Source organism: Megascapheus bottae, chromosome 1 (genome assembly GCF_031878675.1).
Source record: "Megascapheus bottae isolate mThoBot1 chromosome 1, mThoBot2.hap1, whole genome shotgun sequence".
Lineage (NCBI taxonomy): Eukaryota > Metazoa > Chordata > Mammalia > Rodentia > Geomyidae > Megascapheus > Megascapheus bottae.
This window is the reverse complement of record NC_143509.1, coordinates 100,277,776-100,302,254: the sequence shown is the minus strand read 5'-3', so window position 1 is coordinate 100,302,254 and position 24,479 is coordinate 100,277,776. Positions and strand designations below refer to the sequence as shown.

The following is a 24,479-nucleotide window of genomic DNA, read 5'->3' as shown; positions in this document are numbered from 1 at the left end:
CCCTGAATTCAAATCCCGGTACAGGCACACACAAAAATTAAAATTAGAGAAAAAGTGAAAGGCTAATACATGTAAACCCCATGTAGCTTTCAGCTGGTTAATGTTTTGCTCCATTTCCTGATAAAGAGGGCCTTTTGTTTTGTTTTGAAAGGATGATTCGTGTGTCACTGCCTCTGAGTAACACAAAGCACAGAGCTTCTCAGGAGCCATTTCCAGGATGTGGAGTGAGGTGCTGGCATCAGCACTTCTAGGGGTTGTCAGAGAGGTCCAGTTCCCATCTGACCTGAGTGTGTTTGTTTTGTTTTGTTCGTGTGAGGTGAAACCAGTAGCCCATTGGTTTGTAGTGCTTCTGTCCTGTGCGGAGAGTAAGTTTCTATCTTACACGAACCAGCTTTGGTAGCGTGCATATATGGAAAAATCTTAGAACAGTAAGATGTTCCCACGGTCTTCAACTGTAGAACATGGAAGTCTTTGAGACAGTGGCTTTGAGGATAAGTAGTTAATTTATTTAATGGTAGGACAGAGAGGTTCTCCCCCCTCTCCCATTCACCCTTCTATCCAGCCTAGGAGAATTCCACGGATGGTCATGTCTGGATTGGGGTTTAAGGTTCTTCTTTGAGTTTCTTAGCCTCATAGTGTGCTTTGGAGTCTTTGATCTGGTCACTTCTATCAGAATTATCCAGGGCCTGGGCACTGACCCTGAGCTTCTTTTACTCAAGGCTAGCCCTGTACCATTTAAGCCAAAGCTCTGCTTCTGGCTTTTTTTTTTTTTTGGTAGTCTAGTGAAGAGTCTCGCAGACTTTCCTGCCCAGGCTGGCTTTAAAACTCTATCCTCAAATCTCAGCTTCCTGAGTAGCTAGGATTAGAGGCATGAGCCACTGGTGCTTTGCTTTTTTTTTTTTTAAAGTTTACATACTATACACATGTTGCTGTGTTATTTGTATAAATTACTACACACTAATACAAAACCATATGCAGGCAGGGATAGTAGGTTGCTAACTTATCCCTGTCTAGTATGTCTCACTGAGCATTGTGTTTGAGCAAGTGATGGGGCTCGTCCCTCCTCTGCACAGTGAGAGCTCTCTCTGTCCAGAGCCCACTAGAGGCTCACAGGCCTCAGGGACAGGCCCACCCAGCCAGGGATGGCAGCTGCCTGCTCTCCGAGCTCTGTGATCCTTTATTCTCTTCATTTCGGTGGGACATGGAGTTCATAGTTACTTGGAGAATGTTGTAGTGAGTTGGCTGTGGGTGTCCATGAGGAAAACTGGTGGGACAGGGTTTTGGGACAAAGCTGGAAGGGTTTATCTGTTACTTAAGCGTTCCTATGTACAAACTGGTCAGTGAGCTTCCCTTCCTGTCCACAAGTGCAGTTTTGGAAGAGAGAGAGACATCTTAGACCCAGTCCTCTGGATCTTGCCTTTCTATCTCCCTTTAGGCTGTATTTGGCCCCACTTTCCTCTCTCCACTAGCCCCCCTAATCCTGTTCCATAGATTCAGAATTTCCCAGAGATCTAGAGGCAGCCGTGTGAACAAGGGTACTCACTGAAATGACGGCCTGGATGAGAAAGTGCTCAGCTATCTCCGAGGACTCTTCTCTTCCGGTGATGTGTACATTGTAACACTGCAGTCCTAAATATGTGGTTATAATCTCAGCTGAAAAGTAAGCATTGGTGACTAGAGGTTACCTCGTGAAGCTTAGTTGTGGTGAGAAGAAACCTGGAAGTGGTGCTGTGGCTCAAGTGGTACAGCCCAGGGACAGCGCCCAGGCCCAGAGGTCAGTCAGACCCCATGACTGACAAGAGGAGGAGGAGGAGCATGAAGCTAGGTATGGAAGTACCTGTCTGTAATCCTAGCTACTGCAAATGCGGAGACAGGAAGATCATGATTTTAAGGCCAGCCTGGCCTACATAGTGAGATCTCGTTTCCACAAACCAAAACAAGGTAAAAATAAAACTTAAAACGAAGAAACAACCCAGCAGAAATGCTGCTCCATGCAGCTGGCTGGTGTCAGAGCTGTCCGCCTGCTTGCACGCATGTTCATGTCCTGTTCCTCAGGACCACTGCTCGCTCCAGAGGAGTCCTGTGAGCCTGATGGAGGCAGCAGGGCCCAAGGACACACTAAGAACTGGGAGGAGAAGGTGGTTCAGTAGCCCGTTTTTTTGTTGCTGTGGCAAACAAGTTGAGCCTGGGGTAACTTACAATGAAGATCTTGGCTTCTGGTTCTGGAGGATGGGGACATCTGGCAGTCATATCTGCTTCAGCTGCCTGCAGAAACGGAAAACATAAACTGGAACGTTCAGAAGAGCCAAGCACGAGCATGGACTTGTTTTCTGACCGGCCACCATTGTGGTAACTGATTCATTTTCTAGAGGAGGACTCACCAGTGCCAGAGACCCCTGCCAGGCCATGCTTCCCAGCACTGCCACAGGGAGGGATTTAAGGTCCTAATAGACGAGCGTTCGAAGGACAGGAAGTGTTGACAGTCCCTCTGTGTGCATGGTGACCACCAGGCGACCTTCAGGCAAGCCAGGCAGGCTTTTCCCACCAGCACTCTGGGCTCAGCTTTCTTGGCTGTTTACTTGCTGATTCCCTGTTCTGTTTGAAGCCAGGTCGTGTTGGACTAAGACAAACAGTGGGCATTTTCCGTGGGCATGCTTAAGGAAAGCCCTAGAGATCTCTCGGAAAGTGGAAGCCATGCCCGGGAGTGTAGGAGTGCAGTTTCCCAGAGCCCTCACACTCGGCGCCCTTTGTCCTAGAGCCCTCTGTAGCCAGCTTGCAAACGTAGATCTCCCTTCTGAAATGAGCCTACTTGGCCCTGAGGAGGTGTGAGACCTATAAAACAGCCTTGTTAGCAGTGTCTTACTCATTCCTCCCTTTACTGTTCCCGCAAAAGCCTTTTGTGGTCTTCACTAGTTGGCAGGTAACAAAAAAATGCAATAAATCCCCCAGTCTTTCAGTGGGCTGAGCCTGGCTTTACATAATAAAAGGAAGACAATTTCATAGGCATTTATTGAGCACCTACTGTGTGTGAGACCTTGGTGGAGGCTGGAAATGACCAACACAAGTTCCAGGGCTGGGATAGGCACTACTGAGGGACTGGTGAGTTTCATGAGTGAAAACCCAGGTGGTGGCAGGGAAGCAGTCAGAGTTGTGCCCCACGGCTAGTATGGGAGATGGAACCATGTGGCCAATGATCCCTACCATCTCTCCCCCCCACCCCTGCCTGCAGCTCCTAGTAGCTGGGGTTCTCTCCAGGCAGGTAGGTGGGCAGGTGTGTTGACCCCTCTCAGTTTAGCTTGTACTGTTGGCTGGTCTTGGGCTCCACCTTTAGCTGGTTGGCCTATTACTAGGCTGTCCCATGAGATATCTCTCCTCTCCCGCTCTGCTCATGGCCTGTTAGGGGCACCCCCAGCTCCATCTGTCCTGTGGCTAGTCCAACCCCCCCATTTTCTGCTATTTAATTTCTCTCCCTCCCTCTCCTCCCCCACATTGTGGGTCATGGGGCTTGAATCTGGGCCTGGGCATTATCTCTGAACTCTTCAGCTCAAGGCTGCTGCTGTATCGCCGGAGCCCCAGTGCCACTTCCTGTGGTTATTTGGAGATATTAGTGCCAGGCTGGACCGCGATCCTCAGATCTCAGCCTCCTGAGTAGCTAGGAGCCACCTTGCCCGGTTTGTTCTTTAGTTCTCTTAACTGTGCCCAGTTTTGTAGAGACTTTTGTTGCACTTCTGTCAATCTGCCATTTCTTTCCTGCTGAAACCTGGGTTTGTAGTGAGGGAGCCTGTGTTAGTGAACATGTCCCATTAACATCTTTTTGCAGCTGCCGTAGTGATGGGAGGAGAGAAGCTTCTTCTAATTCAAGCATCTCTACAACAGCGCTGAGCCTCGTAGGTCTGTTATCACTACCTTACAAGGACGTGGTGTGTGAGGAGCAGTTTTTTTTCGGGGGGGGGGGGGGGTCAGTCATGAGGCTTGAACTCTGGGCCTGGGTGTTGTCCCTGAGCTCTTCAGCTCAAGGCTACCGCCCTACCCCCGAGCCTCAGCACCACTTTCGGTTTTCTGGTGGTTAATTGGAGATAAGACTCTCACGGACTTTAGTGCCTGTTCTGTCTTTGAACAGTGATCCCCAGATCTCAGCCTCCTGAGTAGCTAGGATTATAGGCCTGAGCACTGTGTCCAGCTGCGTGAGGGCTTTCTCCCATTTTACTTTTTTTTTTTTTTGCCAGTCCTGGGCTTGAGCTCAGGGCCTGAGCACTGTCCTTGGACTTTCTCAAGGCTAGAGCTCTACCACTTGAGCCTCAGCACCACTTCTGGCTTTTTTCTACGTATGTGGTACCGAGGAGTGGAACCTGGGTCTTGATGCATGCTAGGCAAGCATTTTACCACTAGGCCAAACTCCTGGTGGCCCTCCCCTGCCCTAGCTCATTTATTTCTTCATTTTTAAATTTTTACTTATGCTCATTCTCAGACATGTAGAAGAACAGAGAGGTTAGTAAAAACAAATACCCCAAATACCATTATTGTCGTGCTTCACAACGATTAACATTTGTCTTTGCTTCCCTGATCCCTATAAGTTATAACTGTCACTACATACACACATTTCTAATTTCATATACACATACGCCTGTTGAAGTGGACAGCGGCTCTTTTTGTGATACTGCTTGCCCCCAAGCATCTTCTGTAGCTGTTTTATTCCAGTCAAAATCTAGTAAAGAGTCCTTCATTGTGCTTCGTTGTGTCTCGGAGTTCAGTCCTAGGGCTGACACCAGAGCCGCATGCTCGTTAGACTGTGTTCTACCACCCAACCAGGGCACCCAGCACCTTTGCTAGTATGTTTTGTTTCCCTAACTTGCTCCTGGCTGGCTTTTAACTCATCCTCCTGCCTCTACCTCCAGGGTAGCTGGGATAGGGGTGCCAGCACATCTGGCTTATGTCTGTGGAGTCCCTTTTCATGGAGACAGTTACCCACTCTCCTTCCCTGTTATTCCATCACTGTTGAAGATTCTGCTCCCTTCTCTGTACTATGCCTCACTAGTGAGATTTCTTTTGATTCACTTTTTCTTCTCTCTCCTCTCTGCAAACTGGGAGTGAGTTTTAAAGGTCAAGTGACTAATTTGGCTGTTTTACTTTTGAAGTTATTTCTGGTCACATGGAAAGCTAGTATCAGATGAGGTGGGACATGTTTTTTCTTTGACAGAGGTGACACCCTCTGGCATCACCTGAGTGATGCCCTGAGATCTTGGATCTGTTTGGTTGTCAGCCTGGTGGGAGGGTCACACCCCTGAGCCCCCAGTTCTTCCTGAGCCACTCTGGAAGAAGGTGTCTGAGGCCTCTAGGGACGTGATGGGGTGGGGAGGGAGGTCCTTCAAGATGCAAGTCCCTTGTTGTTTTGGGATTGAATAAGAGAGCCTTGTATCTGGGATCTGGGGTGAGCGGTGTCTCTTCTGTGTTCTGCGTGTCTTCCCCTTCTTCAGCTTGTATTCAGGACAGATAGAAAGCAGCTCTGGATGCCTTCTACAGCTGTGAGGGGGTTGTTATTGTGCTAGTACTGAGACTTGAACTTAGGACCTGGACTCTGTCCCTGAATTTCATTTCTTCTCTCTCTCTCCCTCTCTCCCTCCCCCCTCTCTTTTTCTTTCTTTCTTTCTTTTTTTTTTTTTGTTAGTCATGGGACTTGAACTCTGAGCTGGGCTGCTGCCCCTAAGCTCTTTAGCTCACGGCTACCGCCCTACCCCTTGAGTCACAGCGCCACTTCCAGTTCTCTGGTAGTTAATTGGAGATAGTCTCATCAACTTTAGTGCCTGGGTTGGCTTTGAACTGCAATCCTCAGATCTCAGCCTCCTGAGTAGCTAGGATTACAGGCGTGAGCCACCACACCCAACTTTTTACTCAAGGCTAGCCCAACTCTGAGTTTCTTTTGCTCAAGGCTAGCACTGTACTACTTAAGCCACAGCTCCACTACTAGATTTTTTTTTATTTGTAACCTAGTGGAAATTAGAGTCACAGACTTTACTGCCGAGCTGGCTTTGAACCATGGTCTTTATAGCTCAGCCTCCTGAGTAGCAAGGAGCTACCAATGCCTGTGACAAAGCTGAGTTTTGGTGTGGAAACTCCTGTGTCCCTTTGTTGAACCTCCCTTTGCAGGAGGAAGCCCGGGTCTTCTGGAGGTAGAAGCTTGGACTCTGGTTTCCCTCAGTGCTTCGTTTTCTGTCATTTCCATTGAAGATTTTGTTGGTTTGCTTATTTCACACATAGGATAATGAATTTCCTTCAAAACTGTAAAGATAAAAAAGATGTGTTTTGTTTTTTGTTTAATCACTCACCAAGGGTTAGAGAGTTGCTTATTAAGTTATCTACTTCTCTAGTGCTAGAGAGAATATCTAAGAAATAATTGGGATATGATGTATATCAATGCACTTGTATGGTTTTTGAAGTTTGTTTTTTTACTGCCAGCACACAGGGTCTTAGTTTGTTTCTTGCTGCTGTATCTGTATACTTGAGACTGACGAATGTATAAGACAAAAATGAATTTCTCATGGCTCTGGAGACAGGGAAGTCCATGGTTGGGCTGCTTCTAGTTTAGTGAAGACCTTCTTGCTAATAGGAACTCCCCACAGAGACCAGAGACAGCCCAGGCATGTCCTGGCCCAGGAGAGATGGCCACACTGGCTTGTATAGCAGAACTTCCTTGTGTGATAAGTAACCCATTAATGTATCAATGGATTATTAATCCATTCATGAATACAGGGCCCATGACCTCTGAATACCATCAACAGATGCATTGGGGGGGTGGGGGGGAGGGAAACGGGTACCAAGACATGTGAAAGGGTATCAATGTATGTGAATTAATGCACCTTCTATCTGGCAAATATCATGTAACCCTTTTACTAATTACAATAAAAAAAAACAGATGCATTTGGGGATTAGATGTTTAACACATGAATTCTGGGGGCTAATGTTCAAACCATAACAGCAGGTGTATTTATTGTCATGTGGTATACTAGCTTAGATGTCTCGAACATGTTAATATGGCTTTTATTGGTCAGGAGTTGGGAAGCACTTACGTTGCCCCAGTGGCATGCTGTGATCTTCTGAAAAGCCAGATTCCAACCTCGCTCTTCTTTTTATGACACAGGAAATCCGAGATCCGCTTATGCGGTGGCTGGAGGTGCATGTGGATCAGGAAGGAGTAATCAAGTCCAGTAAGCTCTCCCTTAGATTTGTGTCCTCGTGTGCATCTGAAGTAGAAGTCACCCCATCTTCCATACCTGTGGTTACCGACACAGAAGACTTCTCCTCAAACCATTTCAACTTAGAGATCTATCGACAAAACTTGCAGACCAAGCAACTGGGAAAAGTAATTCTGTTTGCTGAAGTGACCCCCACCACCATGACTCTTCTGGATGGGTGAGTCTCTACTGGCTGCCTCGCTGTCTCCTTGTGTGAATTGTGTTCTCTGATCAGTGGCTGGAGAGGACGAAGGAGTCCTGCATAGCCTGTCTTAGTAGACTGTTAGCTAGGCACACGTACCTCATCTTGGGAAGAGGAGGAGTTAAGGAAGATCTTTGGTCAGAGGCCAATGTGAACAGGAGGTATTTGTGGCTTCCTTTTTTTTTTTTTGGTCGGTTGTGGGGCTTGCACTCTGGGCCTGGGCTCTGTCCCTGAGCTCTTCAGCTTAATTCTGCCACTCTGTCTTGAGCCATAGCACTACTTCTAGCGCCACTTCTAGTTTTCGGGTGGTTAATTGGAGATAAGAGTCTCACAGTCTTTTGTGCCTGGGTTGGCTTTGAACTGAGATCCTCAGATCTTAGCCTCCTGAGTAGCTAGGATTACAGTTGTGAGCCACCACCCCCGAGCTTGAAGTGTGTGTGTGTGTGTGTGTGTGTGTGTGTGTGTGTGTGTGTGTGTGTGTGTGTGTGTGTGTGCGCGCGCTAATCAGGGCCAAGGTACTGTCCTTTAACTTCTTTGCTTAAAGCTGGCACCGTACCACTTGAGCCATGCCTCACTTCTTGGTTTTTGGTGGTTAATTAGTGATGAATCTCTGAGATATGTCTGCCTGGGCCAGCTTCGAACCATAGCCCTCCAGATCTCAGTCTTGTGAGCAGTTAGGATTATAGGCGTGAGTCACTGGCGCCTGGCTGGCTTGCTTCTTTTAATCAGGCCTTCCAGAATGTCCTTAGGAAAAAAAAAAAGCAACACTAAGAAAAATATGTTTAACAGGTGGCATTGTCACTCGGGTTCTCAGTTCTCTTTTATGTCGTTATAATCAGTGTTGAATATTTAATATAAGGTTTTTTTTGTGTGTGTGGGAATTAGAAGAGTGAACGTAAGTGACATGTAAGCTGGGTTAAATTTGAAATAACTTGAAGCTTTGAATAACTTGAAGTTTTGGAAAAGTCTTCTGGCGTGTTTCTGTCCAGTACATTTTTCAAGCACTCTGTAATCACATTGGAGTGTTTGAAATTTACTTTTATTGCAGATTTTCCTCTTTATTCATTCTGTTTGGTGGACTTTGATTAAAGGTTAAAGCATGAAAGGCAGATAAAAGGAATTTTTCTAATTGTCTCTAACTTGTCAGTATTAATTCCTGTTTTCATTTTAAAAGTTGGCTCGTAAGGGAAGAAATAAGAGAAACATCTTGCTCAGTATGAGAAGAGCTAAAGGGCTCAGAGAGCCCTGATATAGCAAGGGCACAGTTTCTGGGTGTTACCCTGGGGACTGCATGACTAGACAGGATGCAATAGTTCTTGCCTTAGTAATGTGTTGATATAAAATGATGAGGTCATGAGCTTCTTCTCGATTCTCACATTCAAAGTCAGTGAAACGGCAGTTTTAAGTGTGAGTAGAGTACACAGGAGAAGAAGCAGAGGCCCGCCACATGTTAAGAAACAGGTCAGCTCATTGTGTTAATTCGTGTTGTCAAAGGCACCTACTTTTAGATTTCTGTAATCCTTCCCTCACACTTCCCCTGCCCATGCACCACTCCCTAGCAGAGGGACAAATTCATTCTCGCAGCTGGGTATTATTGTGGTACTCTGGACAATTACATTTGCTAAATATAAAAGATCCTGTACAGTGTTTAACAAAAGATTTTAAGAGATAAAGTTCAGCTAGCAAGAATGTGCACACTCGCCCTCTGTTTTTAGTGTTTGGGAGAGTAACAGTGAAGAGCGTTTGGGATGCTGGATGATCTTGAATCATTGGAAGTATGGCCACCGGGCCTGGACTGTGGACATATATGGCCAAGAGAGCAACCGGTTTGCCCAGAGGGCAGCTGTGGAGTCATGGTGCCAGAGTTCTGCATGTGGTGCCAACAAAACATATAAAAACAAAAACGTGAGTGCTGTGCTCTCATTGCCTTGAACAGTTTTCTCTCCCCGCTGGCATCTACCACTAAAGCCACACCATTACAGTTTTTGCTAATTAATAGGCGATAAGTGTTTCTCAAATTTTTCTGCCCAAACTGGCTTCAGATTGTGATTCTTATAATCTCCATCTGCTGAGTTGCAAGAATTATAGGTGTGAGCGACCTGTGCTCAGCTTGCACTTCTTTTTCTTTCTTTTTTCTTTTTTTGGGGGCTTGAACTCTGGGCCTAGATGTTGTCCCTGAGTTCTTCAACTCAAGGCTACAGCCCTACCCCTGAGCCACAGCATCACCTCCTGTTTTCTAAAGGTTAATTGGAGATAAAAATCTCTTAGTCTTTAGTGCCTGGGCTGGCTTTGAACCTTGATCCTCAGATCTCAGCCTCCTGAATAGCTGGGATTATGGGCGTGAGCCACAGTGCCTGGCCACTTCTTTTTCTTTTAACAAACTGTGGATGTGTAAAAGTGTGTAACAGAACTAAAGGCTGGTATCTGGGCTTACCATCAAAGTTGTAATATTTTTAAGATTATAAGAGTTTTTCTTTTTACAGATGAGAAAAATATGTATTTTCACTTCTCCTAGGAAGTGTAGTAGTCTCTCTCTGCTTTTCTGGTCTCTGGAAGAACACAGATAGTAAAATGGCTTTGATGATGATGGTGATGATGATGATGATGATGATGATGATGATGATGATAGTAGTAAAATGGCTATGATGATGATGAGGATGAGGAGGAGGAAGAGGAGGAGGAGAAGAAGGATGATTACGATTGCTACTACTACTTTTTTGACCAGTGGGACTTGAATTCAGGGTCTGGGTGCTGTCCCTGAGCTTTTTCTCTCAAGGTTAGCACTCTACCACTTTGTGCCACAGCATCACTTCCGGTTTTCTGATGGGTAATTGGAGATATGAGTCCCATGGACCTTTATGCCCCGGCTGGCTTCAAACTGCAGTCCTCCTGAATCAGCTGGGGTTTTCGGTGGGAGACATCAGCCCCCGATTGATTATTATTAGTCGCTTGGCTTGCTCCTTGCAGGCTCTGAGTTCTTGTTGGCAACACAACCCTTTACTCCTGCTCACATGGCTTCCTCCCAGTCCTCCAAGGCCAAGTTACTCACTGTAACTTATGGAGTCAGCAAACCTTGTCAGCAGTCCTGGGGAGGGGGGGTTGCAGCTGTCTTAGGAGGCCTGTGAACAGGTTCCCTGGGTGTCCCAAATTATCCACAGAGGGTCTGTGAGATAATGAAATACACAGACAGATATGTGCCAGGAGTGCATCGAAAGTGATTTCTACCACTGATAATATATTTGACGTTCCTGGGCAGCCTTAGGGGAACAGACTGTGTGCTGTGTGTCACTGTGTAGGACATACTGGCTCCTAGACGCGCCGAGATGTGCCTTCCAGGCATGGTGGATGAATCTTCTACGCGGTCATGTAGTGCCTTCCAGCCACCCTTACCGAGCTAAGGCGCCTGTCCCAGCAGCGCCTGGATTTCCTGCAGGGGAAACAGGCCTAGCATCTGAGAGTTACAATGGATGGGCTCCATACCACATGTAGCCACGGCAAGAAGAATTTCAAGATGGTGCACTGAAATGACATGACATGCTCTTTGTGTATGTATGGCTGTTGGGGGACTTCATCAGCTTTTCCTGATGGGTTGGAGTAGAAAAAACTTTATATTTATTATAAAATCCTTAAAGTAGTTTTTCCCCCCATGTTTAAGCTCCCTGCCTTGGTCTGCGCATTGCTTTAAGCCTGGGAGTTGTTGTTGTTGTTCTTCTTCCTTTTTTTTATTTTTTGGCCAGTCCCAGGGCTTGAACTCAGGGCCTGCACATTGTCCTTGAGGTTTCTCATGGCTAGCGCTCTTATCATTTGAGCCACGGCACCATTTCTCGCCTTTTAGGTGTATGTGGTACCAAGGACTTGAACCTGGGCCTTTGTGCATGCCAAGCAAGCACTCCACCACTAGGCCACACTCTTCGCTCTTAAGCCTGGGAGTTCTGTTTTCAGTCAGGACCGCCAAGGTCATTGTGAGGAGTCCCTGTATAATCGCCTGGCAGCAACCTCTGCATCCTGTCACCTGCTTCCACTCAGTCGGAGTCGAGATGTGGAGAGGTCCAGCCTTCTTTTTCAGGCTTGGTGTGGCTCATTGGCACGGAACAGTCTGTGTTTCTGCAGGGGCACTGAAGCTTCGGTGGAGCTCATGGTGGAGCACGTGGTAAACACGTGCAAGATCCCCGCATCTATTCCTAGTCCCTCAAAAATAAAACAACAAACACACCGAATGCTCTGCCTTGAATCAACCAACACGCAGGCAACCTAAAGTGGCTAGTATCGATTCACTGCCTCCTGGTGTCTGCTGTCCTCGGGGCCTTGGCCTTGCTCCTGGGAGGCTTTTCCAAGTACCCCATTTAAGAGAGACAGGGGAGAGGACAGAAATGGGGGTACGGTATTGTTTTAATAGGCTGGCCTTAGGGTTCTGTGACAATATGCCTGTCAAACTTTACTGGGCTTCTTCTTGGTTGCTTCTGATTGGCTTCATGTGAATGACCATTGGTGATCACTTTAGACTGATTTCTATCCCAAACTTGGCTCTTAGAGCTTCTCTCCCTATTAAGTGGCAGCTCCTTGATGGGTTTGGGTAAAAGACCAGGTCTGAACCACTGCTCCAGCTCAGGCTCCTGGATTCTCGGTGATAACCCCACCCTACCCCCACTAGAATTGCAGGACTCTAATCTAGACTGCCTTTTACCAATTGAGAACTCCTTTCTTTCTTACCAAATAAATGTTCTTTATCACTTTTCTGAGACTGAAAACTTCTAGTTGGCAATCACTTTTTTTTTAACCAGTAGTGGGGTTTGAACTCAGGGCCTGAGCACTGTCCTTGGGCTTTCCCCAAGGCTAGCACGCTACCACTTCACCCACGGCACCACTTCCAGCTTTTTCTGTGTATGTGGGTATGTGGTACTGAGGAATTGGACCCTGGTCTTCATGCATGCTAGGCAACCGTCTGCCAGTAGGCCTGGCAATCACTTCTTAGATTGCATTTTAGAGTGTAAGAAGACTGATACAAACTAGTGTTTTGGTTTTTCAGAGCTATTTCTTGCAGTATCACAGCTGCTGCTGTTGCTTCTTTTTCCTCCTCCTCCTCGTCTTCCTCCTCCTCGTCTTCCTCCTCCTCTCCTCCTCCTCCTCCTCCTCCTCCTCCTCCTCCTCCTCCTCCTCCTCCTCCTCTTCCTCCTCCTCCTCCTCCTCCTCCTCCTCCTCCTCCTCCTCCTCCTTTCCAGTTCTATGGCTTGAACTCAGGGCCTGGGCACTATCCTTGGGCTTTCTCAAAGCTAGCCCTCTCCCACTAGAACACGCTCCTGGCCCATATTACAGCTTCTAATAGATCCCTCATCTGCTGCCGGCACCTGGAAGGCCAGGACCTGATCAGGTGCTCCGATACAGGAGCTGGTGAGGTCCCTTCCCTTTTCTGCCCTTCGTCTTTCAGGTCATGTTTCTGGTGGTGTACACAAGATTTGACTTAGCAGGACCTATTCAGGTATCTGTCTGTAGGGCTAAGTGCCTGTCAGTTAGGATCCCATTCAGCTGGATGAGACACATACCTCAAGATAAAAGTGGCTTAGACATGGGACTGTGTGTTGGCTCATAAGTGCCAAGGACCAGAGGAAGGTCAGCTTGGCTGAAGGTGCAGCGAAGGAGGAGCCCAAGAGGAGGTCGGCCCGGCTGTCGGCGAAGCCCGCTCCTGCCAAGGCGGAACCCAAGCCCAAGAAGCCCGCAGGAAAGGATAAATCTTTGGACAAGAAAGTACAAACAAAAGGAAAAAGGGGAGCAAAGGGCAGACAGGCTGAGGTGACCAGCCAGGAGACAAAAGAAGATTTGCCTGCAGAGAACGGGGAGACAAAGAATGAGGAGAGTGCAGTCTCTGATGAAGCAGAAGAGAAGGAAGCCAAGTCTGACTAACCATACAACATGTCTTACTGGTGGTCCCTGTCTCCCGTCTTGTACAATCCAGAGGAATATTTTTATCAGCTATTTTGTAAATGCGAGTTTTTTAGTAGCTCTAGAAACATTTTTAAAAAGGAGGGAATCCCACCTCATCCCATTTTTTAAGTGTAAATGATTTTTTTTTAAGAAGTGAAATCATTTGCTGGTTGTTTATTTTTTGGTACAACCAGAAAACAGTGGGCTAATTGAATTCTGGGAGGCCTCGGCCGTCCTAACATAACATTCCATAGGTGGGGGGTTAGTTTTCTATCCTGTAATACAAAACGTAGTAAATGGCAATTTTGGAGTTGCAGTTGAGCATTTGATGTCTTGAATATTTGAAATTCTAGTCCCGTGTTGTTTACTCGTAGAACTGTTTTCCTAAAGGACACCACTCCTTGATCCTGTCTGTGAGAACTGTGTGTGCTCTGTCACACCTCCGCTCGTGGTAGTCCAGTTTTCCCAGTTGTTGATGTGCTATGAACAATGGAGAAATGGGGGTGTGTCGTGCACACACTGATGTTGTGGCGTGGAGGTTATAGAACTACCAGACCAACATTTGGAATATGGGTACTTCGTTTCCTCTTAAGCTTGCTTCCAGGTCTGAAGCTGGAATGTCACTGGAATACTTGTCAAAACAGTTCATGGGTTTGGATGTTTGGTACGTGTGCCAAGAATTGTGTACAAGTGGAAATGTCTGTGTACTGGTCCTTGACACAACCAATAAAATCTCAATCATGAAAAGGAAAAAAAAATAAGTGCCAAGGACCCCAGTAAGCCGGAATATACATTTAACACATGGCTCACTGAACTGGAATACAGAGTAACAAGGGCAGTTACCTTGTCTGGTCACACACTTTTCTCAGAAGGCACACATGGCTCTTATGTTAGGTTTCTGTCCTGTGACCATGACCTAATCATCTGACCTGGTCTCTCTCTACAAAGGTTAAGAAACATGCTTGGGTCGCAGATGAATCCAACTTGAGACCACACTTCCGTTGCCAAGGAGAAGCCGAAGTAGACACAGGAGGGTAGGGGAATGTGCTGTCATTTTTGAGACTGCTGAGAAAGGGAGCTAAAAACCTGGAAGCCAGTGTCTACACAGTCATCACTGCTGCCTTCACAGGTCACAGTCAAAGGTGAAGATGCTTCGTTATTCAACATGCAGCCTTAGTTCTGATAGACTGCTGATGTAAGGTTGATAGCAGCACCTTCTATTATTGTAACTCTGAGAGGATTTGGAAGTTTTTCTCTGACAAATACTCTGGCATTTGGCAAACCTTTTATTTGCATCTTTGACTGTGGTGTCTATTGCAGTAGATGTTGAAAGCTTTCACTTGACCCCTGGTGAGACAAGAGCTCCTTTCCCAGCCTTCAGCCACTGCCATTGGTGTCTCTATCCCCACTCTGTGATCTTGGGATCTAGGGTAATGATTCAGGACATGGAGTAGCCAAGGGAAATTTGTTAGCTGCTTGCTGGGACTAACTCACAGCCATCAAAGGCCTGTGGCTGCCTCCTCCAGAAGCAAAACATAAGACCAGGCCAGGGAGCAATGCTCCTATAGTAATCTGATTGGGCTGTGCCACTCAGTTCCTTGGGTTAGATAAGATAATTTCATTCTGTATCACCAATTCCACTAATTTCCCCTAGTGTATCTTCCTGCTTGGTTCAAGAGGCCTTTATTTTTCTTTCTGTGCTTTCTTTCCAGGTTGGTTTCCCCATGTCCATTTAACTCAGCTGGTTGGACAGTATCTCAAGGGCATGCCTTCAGTGCTATGTGCCTTTGCCAGTGAACTTGCCTATGTTCAAGGTCACGTCCTACAGCTGCAACCCTGGAGTCTTCTGCAGCTGAATGGTGGTGGTGTCCAGGCAGGGTGAGGATGGGCCACTGCAAACCCTCCTCATTGCTGAAGGAAGCATTGCTAGGTGCCCCCTCTAGCTTGGTGTGTGTAGAATTCTGGCACATTCTATTTTCTCCTGTGATGGTGATGATGGACCCTCTGCTGAGAGGACAGCATGGGGCCAGGCCATGGAGCATAACATCGTGGGAGAACTGAGTCATTGTTATTCTTGGAACTGGCTTCTATTTGAGTTATAGTATCTTACATGATTGACTTATGCCAAGGCTCTGTCAGCTGTTGAGATGACTTATATGTGAAGCTAGTGTTTTGAGAGTCAGATGGACACTTAATATCTTTTGCATACTTGTGTAGGTTGATTAGGCTGGTCAAGGCGTGGTGGTTTTTTTGTTTGGATTTGCTCAAGTAAAGTTTGTGGTTGTTGTTCATGGGACTTGAACTCAGGACCTGGGCACTTGTCTGAGCTTTTCTTCTGAAGGCTAGCATTCTTATCACTGTGAGCCAAAATCCACTTCCAGTTTTCTGGTTGTTAATTAGGGATAAGAGCCTCACTGACTTTCCCGCCTGGGATGGCCTTGACGAGATCCTCAGCCTTCTGAGTAGTTAGGATTGTAGGCCAGAGGCATCAACGCCTGAAAACTAATTCCTTGATTTTTCAGGCATAGATCAGCCAGATGCCATGTCAGGAACTGGAAAGACTCAATGGACCAGGTCTAACTCTTATCTTTGACACATTTTCTGTACATCCTGGTCACATGGTAGTTGCTAAGGTTAGATATTGCATTTGTGGTTTGGAAGTCGGCATAACAGATAATGCCATGCAAGGAGAGAGGCAGTTTTTGTGTGGTTGTGTTGATTGGGTGCTGTTTCTGATATCTGAGTGGGAAGTCTACAGTCTAGCAGGAAAATATTGGAATCAAGGCTTTTACCACAACTGGTCCCGTAACCTTGGCAGTACCCCTTCTGAGCCTCGCTGTCCCCCAGCCATGAGGTCAGGAGCACTGAACATGACATGCTTTCCTGGCTCCTTCACTGTGACCCAGAGATGTCCCATCAGCTGGCCTTGCCTTCTCAAGGTGACCTCCAGCCTTCGAGGGCAAGGAGAGTTTTGTGGATCCACCTCCTGTGAGTGGGGAAAACGCTGTTCAGGCCGTCAGTGAAACTCAACAAACAGCAGGAAGGAAACAATCTCACAAGACAGCCTTTCCACAGGACTCCTGGGGAGAATTGCCTTGTGAAGAATGGGCACCATCATTGAGGCATGAGTATTTCGATTCCAAAGTTTGGGGTGACCCCTTATGCCTGCCTATCTCACCAGACCTGAACCTCTCTGCCCTTTCCTCCTGACTGATTTGCTTTGTGAGCTCACTCCATTCCACACCCTCCTCCCCTGGAGTCCGAGCTGAGAGGACTGAAATTGGGCTGGAACTAATTTAATGGCTGAGTGACCTCCCAGTAGAGAAACAGCCGGATCCTAATAGGGGTCTTTGTCTACATTTCCACCCTGGCTGGTAGCATGCCAGGCAAGAGTCAGGCTTGAGACACAGGTGGAAGCGATTAGAGCTGTCATAAAGTTTGAAAAATTGATTCTGGAGGCCGAGTGAATAGATTGGACTTGACAATGTTGTCCTAAAGATTCTAAGGGAAAATTCTGTAGTTTAATTTGAAATCCCTTGATTATTCATTAGCTTTCCAGATGGTTTTGTTGATGTTTTACATATTAATGCCTGTATTGTACTCTTAATGTGCACACAGGTAATGAGCAGAGAAGAAATAGGTTGGTAAGTGTCCCAAATTAATGGTGTATTAGTGTAATTGTGAAAGAAAGGATTTTTTAAGAAGTTGATTGCTTTGGAATAATTAGTGTGAGGTTTTTTTTTTTTTTTTTGGACAATTTAGTACTTTAAAAGTGAAAATGATTGGAGGGTTTTTCCCCCTATTTCCATGTTTACTTCTAAATTACAGTTTGGCATATACTTCCAGCCCTTGACGTTGGCAGCGGTCATGACTGAAGTTATTCTGGCATGTTCTCTGTTAATTTTATTTGGTTGTTCCAATTCAACACCTGAATAAGTTAACCTGTCACATGCCGGGCTCCTGAGTCGAATCATTCCCTGGCCTGTTATGTCTTAGGGGTTACCATCACATTAGCTTTTAGTGTTCTAAGACACTTTTTTATTTCATAACTTATTTTTAAAGGTAAAATAAACTTTTTGTTATTCTTACCATTTCATGGCTACAGTATGTGCTGTGGGGTTGACAATTTCATTATCAGCACTGGACCTTCTGGGTTGCTGGCAAAATAGTGATGTCTCAGTTTACCCTACTCTAATGAAGTATCATCTGTGATTTGGCTGATAGCAGAGGTCTGTTCCTGGAGGCTGGAACTTTGAGATCAGAGTATCAGTATCGCCGGGTCTTAGTGAGGATCTTGGTGTGGGTTACAGACAGCTGTGTTCTAGTAGCTTAGATGGTGAAAAGTGGGTGAGTTGTCTTTAGCATCCCTTTTATTCTCTCTCTCTCTCTCTTTTAAATTGATTGATTTCATTGTCCATATAGAAGTGACATACAGAGGGATTACAGTTATATGAGTCGGGTCATACGGTTTCTTTCATACGGTTTCTTCTGTCCCCTCATTCGCTCCCAGTTGCCATCCCTTTTATTAGGACACTAATTTGGTTCTGAGGGCTCCCCTTATCATCTCCCCAGTGCTTTGCCTCCCCTTACCATAACTCCTAACTTGGGGAGTGAGGAAGAGGAAGTGATGGCAGCACATTCTTTCAATGACAGGAACCAGAAATGCAGTGAGCACGGCCTACTCCAGCTCTTTCAGGGGAGTCAGGCTATCCAGCCGAGGCAGGGGCTCCCGTGTCTCCAGACCCATTTCTGTCTTCCGCATGGTTTTGGTGGTGGCAGCCTTAGCCTCTTAAGGGAATGAGACCCCCTGAGACGCATGGGGTAGTACTGTAGGGTAGCAGGGGATTGCACACATGATACAGAATCGCACAATTGTCTTGGGTTGCTATACGCTGCTTAGGATAGAGTATCTTGGCAGGTCTTTGTGATGGAGTCCTTGTACCCTGGGTGGAACCCAGGCCTTTCCCGCCTCTGATTCCTTACTTGAATAATGAATTTGGCAGTAGTTATCTTTTGAGTACTAGCTGTATGCACATCTGGGACCAGCTACATGCAGAAGCTCTACTGGGACCAGCTACATGCGGGACTCTGTGCTGGGACCAGCTGTGTGCACATCATTTGTCTGGGACCAGCTGCGGGAGGGGACTCTGTGCTAGGTCCAGTTGCATACCAGACTCTGAGTGGACCAACTGTGTACTGGACTTCTAGGACTAGCTGCAAGTAGGACTTGGTGATAGGACCAGCTGTGTGTGGGACTCTGTGCTAGGCTTTAGAACCAGTGAGGAGAGGGCAGGTGAGGCCCTCAGGAGTCTCTGGGAAGAGGGGCTTATCATGAAATAGCTACCAAGCTCTCAGTCTCTAGCTAATACTTTATGAATCTGGCACTTGTAATTCTGCTTTCTTTTTTGACCTTGACCCCTCCCCCAGCTCCACAGGTGTGGTCTCTTCAGGTGGCAGGTATTTTTCTGTGCTGAGTTTCTGTTGAAGACTTTGACTGTTTTCTTTATCATATTAGAGACATAAGAACTCATTGCTGTACTCTTGTCTCTAAAATGTGTTTTTTTTTAGTCTAGTTTGTACTTACCTTTAAATGTGCAGAGCATATTTAATTCTCATTAAATTCTCTCTGCCTATAACACAGGAACACATCGTTCTAAAGAGCCAGCTCTTCAGCTGACGGTTGGGGTATAGTTACAGACCCTCAGTACTCTGTGACATGACTCTCATCAGCCTGAGACCCCAAACTTTCTGGCCAGTCAGAAATCCATGGGCTCAGCCTTGCTTCATTCTCTTGAATCTCTTTTATCACCTCAGATATATGTTACTCTGCTTGACAATAGGGTGTATTTGATACTCATTTTATCAGGTCCTACAGTTGCATCTTAAACAAGCAGTGAAACAGCAGGAAAGTTACAAAAGCAAGGCTTAGGGATAGCAAAGAGATTCTGCCAGGTGCCTGTACATTCTTGGAGTTCAAGCTTGCCTTAAGGAGCAGGTCAGTGAGCTGGTGTGGTTTAGCCCTGGGCCAGCGCTGATGACTGGGAGTGTGGAGTCTACACAGAGTTAGTGGATAATCACAAGTCCATTGGTGTGGCCAGAGTGAGTCCTATAAGACAACTGAAAGTGTTACTGGGCTAGGATGAATTCCATATGAAGCCCTGGCCTCATGTGGCAGTGGCACTCAGATGGAGGAGGTCCTGGGAAAGAAGCAAGGTGAGGCTCAGATCTGGGCCCGAGCAGATAGTCAATGGCATTGCCACTTCCAATGAGACAGGAGACTGCTGAGAGCCACCTACTTGGAAAATGCAGAAATTAAGTTTGAGGCTCTGTCTCGGCAAATGTCTAATGCAGTAAGGTATTTTGCATTTGCAAAAGCTGGTGTACGAGTTAACATGCATCTCTATTCTGAAACTTTTTTTTTGCCAGTCCTGGGGCTTTGATTCAGGGCCTGGAAACTGTCCTTGGACTTGTTGCTCAAAGCTAGCACTCTGCCACTTGAGCCATAGCTGGAACTTCTTAGATAATCTTAGAATCCAGTGTTTGCCATTGTCTATGTCTGACCACTCACCTGTATGTGTGGTACGGAGGAAGAGAGGCTGAGCTCTTTGATTAATGTATGTGTTGTAGTAAAACTCTGTAAATATGTAAAAGGAAAACCAAACAAACCAAACACTCATTCTGTAAAAATACGTTGGTAATGAATCAGATACTTTCCTTTTTGCCAATTAAGCCTCCTTTTCCACATCCACCTCTCTGACTGCTTTGTGATTATGTAGGACGTGTGTGTGTGTGTACATGGATGTGCACCAGCACTGAGGCTTGAACTCTAGGCCTGGGCTCCATCCCTGAGCTTTTCAGCCAAAACTAGTATACTACCACTTGAACCAAAGCTCCACTCCTGGCTTTTTTTGGTGGTTAATTGGAGACAAAAATCCCATGGGCCTTTCTGCCAAGATTGGCCTTGAACCACATTCCTCAGCTCTCGGCCTCCTAAGTAGTTCATATTACAGGCATGAGCCACTGGTGCCTGGCAAAAGCAACAGAACTTTGGTTCAAAGGAAGCAGTGTTATGGACCTCACAGTACAGGAGACTAGGAGCCTTCGCGGAGTGGTGGTTGATCCATTAGGGTTTGGGTGTCAAGACCGTAGAATAAGAAGCTGCTCAAGCTCCTTCCAAACTCTCCTGTTTACCTGGAGGCAGTTATTTTTTCTTTTTTTCCTATATTTTTTTATTGTAATTAATAGAAGGGTTACATGATATTTGCTAGATAGAAGGTGCATTAATTCATACATTGATACCCTTTCACATGTCTTGGTTAAAGGCAGTTATTTTATCTTTTTTTTTTTTGCCAGTCCTGGGCTTGAGCTCAGGGCCAGAGCACTGTCCCTGGATTTTCTCAAGGCTAGAGTTCTACCACTTGAACCACAGCACCACTTCTGGCTTTTTGCTATGTATGTGGTACCGAGGAATCGAACCCAGGTCTTCGTGCATGCTAGGCAAGCACTCTACCACTAGGCCAAACTCCTGGCCCCCAGTTATTTTATCTTAATGATTAGTTGACCCATTGGCTAGATTACTCACTTTTATTCCCTACCCTGTTCCCAAAAGAACGGAAGGCATCAGGGATTGGGTTCTTCCTGCCACTGCAGATGCTGTCCAATTCGAGGAGGACATGCTGTGTGTCTTCGGTGGCGAGGGTCACCATATCTGCCACCTGGTAGTGCGGAATGAAAAGCTGTGGCTCTCTTAGGGAACCAGGGAGAGCCCCCATTAAGCCAGGTGACCACCGTGGTTGGGTTGTACCTGTGGGCGTGTGGGCATGATTCTCTGCGTGTTCAGATGTCTCAGTGGTTGTTAAGAGACATGTGAGAAGAAAAACCTATGTGGAATCGCTTCCCATCCCAGAAGGGGATGGGACTCACTGCTCTGGAAGACACCCCTCAGCCTGCAGAGCCCCGTGGAAAGTTCTGGAGGGCAGAGAGGGAGAGTGGAAGTAGGGCGCATGGTTGGTGTGCAGCTGTACTGATGAGGTCTGGGTTAGGACTTGAGATTTTGGGGTTTCCCTGGCACAGAGCTGGTAGAATCTGCCCGGGATCAGCATGTGTGTGTGTTGGGGTGTCTCACACTTGGTACAGTGGTGTACTTTGAGTCAGAGGGTTCCCTAAGCTTGGGCTTTTCTCTTTGAAACCTTTCTACTCATTTTCAGTTTCTTTCCTACTCTTCAAATAACAGTCGTACTTTCTCTTTTCTAGACTAACACAAAATATAGTTTCTCTTTGAACCTTCAGTGGCATCCATGAAAGATGCTACAGACCTAGGTTGAAGCTTGGAAGCTGTTGATCAGAAGCTCAGTGTTCAGAAATGCCCTTGCACCTTTTGGCCTGTTACCTTCCCTTCTTCCATTCTGTTGACCTGCTTCCCTTTGTGTAAAATGTGTCTCCCGCTGGTCAAGGCCTTCCGAGGCCTCCTGGGAAGAGCCCGCCATGCCGTCCCACTGCTGGTACCCAGCACAGTACTGTCACTGTTTGAATTCAGTGGAGGATTCCGTATCTACTGACTTCTCCTCACATAGACAACATCTGATTAAGACAGAGGCCACCGCAGGTCACTTAATAAATATTCATTGAGTGCATTAAGACAGCCCAGCTTTGTCACCTTGTCTCCCAGAATGGCTCCTTGTAAACCCATCCTATAACAAAATGGAAATCTGACCATGAAAAAATCTAGCCGTGGGCTAGGGCTGTGGCTTAGTGATACAGTGCTTGCCTAGAATACATGAAGCCTGAGTTTGATTCTTAAGTACAACAGAGAAAGCTCAAAGTGACACTGTGGCTCAAGTGGTAGAGCATTGGCTTTGAACAAAAGAAGCTCAGGGACACTGCCCAGGCCCCAGGTTCAAAGACCCAGGAATGGCCCCCCCCCAAAAAAAAAGAAAAAAGAAAACTAGCCTCAACAGTGGTTAAGATGTTTGCTTATAGGTTTAATATATAGGAAAGAAAGCAGTCTCCATGTTGGCTCTTCTCCACAGAAATGTCCAGCCTTAGCAATTCAGTTCTTGGGAATGCAGCAACAGCTGTATGGCCAGCACTCTGTTAAATGCAGTGCTTACATCCCCCCCAATCCTCCCTCCTGCAGTCTTTATCAAAAACTATGGCTCGACCATATAATGAATGATTGTTGTCCTTAATGTACTATTTTGTCTCTCATCTCCTTTGCTGTCCCTTGGTTATCTCATATTGTTATAGTATCTCACTTTGTTATCTGATATATTGAATTTATTTGTATTTGGATATTTGAAATTTGATAGGGAAGGGGGGAAAACCAAGACGGGTGAGGGGTATGTGGGGGGGGAGGGAAATGGGTACCAAGACATGTGAAAGGGTATCAATGTATGTGAATTAATGCACCTTCTATCTGGCAAATATCATGTAACCCTTTTACTAATTACAATAAAAAAAAAAGAAAAAAAACAAAAACTATGGCTCGAGAGGTGGGAGCTGTCATCTAAGGAGATTTAATGAGAGTCATGCAGAGACTAAGTGGGGCCTGGTGCTGGTAGTTCACTCCTACAATCCTAGCAACTCAGGAGGCTGAGATCTGAGCATCACAGTTTGAAGCCAGCCTGGGCAGTTTGTGAGCCTGTTCTAACCTGCATGTAACCAGCAAAAGACTAGAACTGTAGCTGTGGCTCAGGTGGTAGGGTGCCAGCTTCCATCAGAAAAAGCGGAGTGACAGCATGAGGCCCTGAGTTCACACTCTAGTACTGCACAAATCTACACATACAAATTGGTTAAGTGATAGAAGCAGTGGTAGATGTGTCTCACAACCTTAATTCTTAGTCCCTAATGCTATCTTACCTCCAACAAATGCTTTGCTACTCTCCCATACTTCCAACAGCCACTTCCAGAAGATGAGGCTTTACGTATGGCTCATTAACTCATGAGATTTTGACTTTCAAAATGAGTTTATTAAGACTTACCCTTTTGTACATGGACGATTACCTTCAATCTTTTAGAAGACTGGACCAGAAGAGCCAAGGAAGAACTCAGGAGAGGAACTTGTCAGTATTTTAAGCCTGAGGAACCCCTACACACACAGTGGTATGAGCTCCTAGACTGAAAGGCTCCATGTGTGTGAGAGACCAGTGTGGCCTGAGCTGATTTATGGATTCAGGATAAACTCAATCAAAATTACAGCGGGAGATTTACAGAAATGTGTTATGTTGATTTTTCCATGTATATAGAAATATGAGAGTCCTGTCATAGAAAAAATAACTGGAAATAAGAACAGTTGGAGAAGTCAGACTACTTGACTTTGAGGCTTAACATAAAACCATGATGGTGAAAGTTGTGTGGGACTGGCATTAACAAAGTAAGAGTAGAATAGAGAACCCTGGAAATTGATTCGTATGTAACTGGTCACTTGATTTTTGAGTTAACTATCAATACAATCGGTGGAGTCTTTTCTAGAAAGCAGTGCTGGGCTGGTTGGAGGCTGAGAATGAGAGGATTGTGATTTGGGGCCAGTCTGGGCGTAAAGTTAGTGGGATCCCCATCTCAACACATGAGCTGGGCTTTAGACACATCTGTAATCCCAGCTGTGCAGGAGATAAGAGATAGGATTATAGCCTGAGAATGGCTTGGCAAAAAAACCCAAAGTTAGGGGTATAGCTCAAGTGGTAGAATGCTTGTCTAGTACCACGTCTGAGTTCAGACCCAGCTACTGCCCCTCCAACACGTGCTAGTCCATGTAGGTACGATCCATATAGGAAAAGAATGGACTCTCAATGCCTAGCTCACCACATATCCTAACACTGAACTTGATAAGTCCCATAGACCTTAATATAAAAGCTAAAATCCTAATGCACCAAAAGACACAGGTTGGGTGCTGGTGGCTCACACCTGTAATCCTGCTATTCAGGAGGCTGAGATCTAAGGATCTCTGTTCAAAGCCAGCATGGGAAGGAAAGTCCCTGAGATTCTTTATCTCCAGTTAACCACCAGAAAACTGAAAGTGGCACTGTGGCTCAAAGCAGTAAAGCACTAACCTTCAGCAAAAGAGCTCAGGGACAGTACACAGTACCTAGTTCAAGCACTTTGACCGACGCCCCCTCTCACCCTCCAATGAA

General features: G+C 46.1%; 1 protein-coding gene and 1 pseudogene across 1 annotated transcript in view; both read left to right on the top strand.

Moving 5' to 3' along the window:
* Hlcs (holocarboxylase synthetase) overlaps positions 1–24,479 on the top strand; it is a 135,497-nt gene that overhangs the window by 30,613 nt on the left and 80,405 nt on the right. Inside the window, exon 5 of the mRNA XM_090349223.1 lies at positions 7,136–7,407. Within this exon, the coding sequence (XP_090205349.1) occupies positions 7,136–7,407 (272 nt within the window). The remainder of the gene's footprint in view (positions 1–7,135; positions 7,408–24,479) is intronic.
* On the top strand, positions 10,895–13,784 carry LOC150069693 (non-histone chromosomal protein HMG-14 pseudogene; annotated as a pseudogene).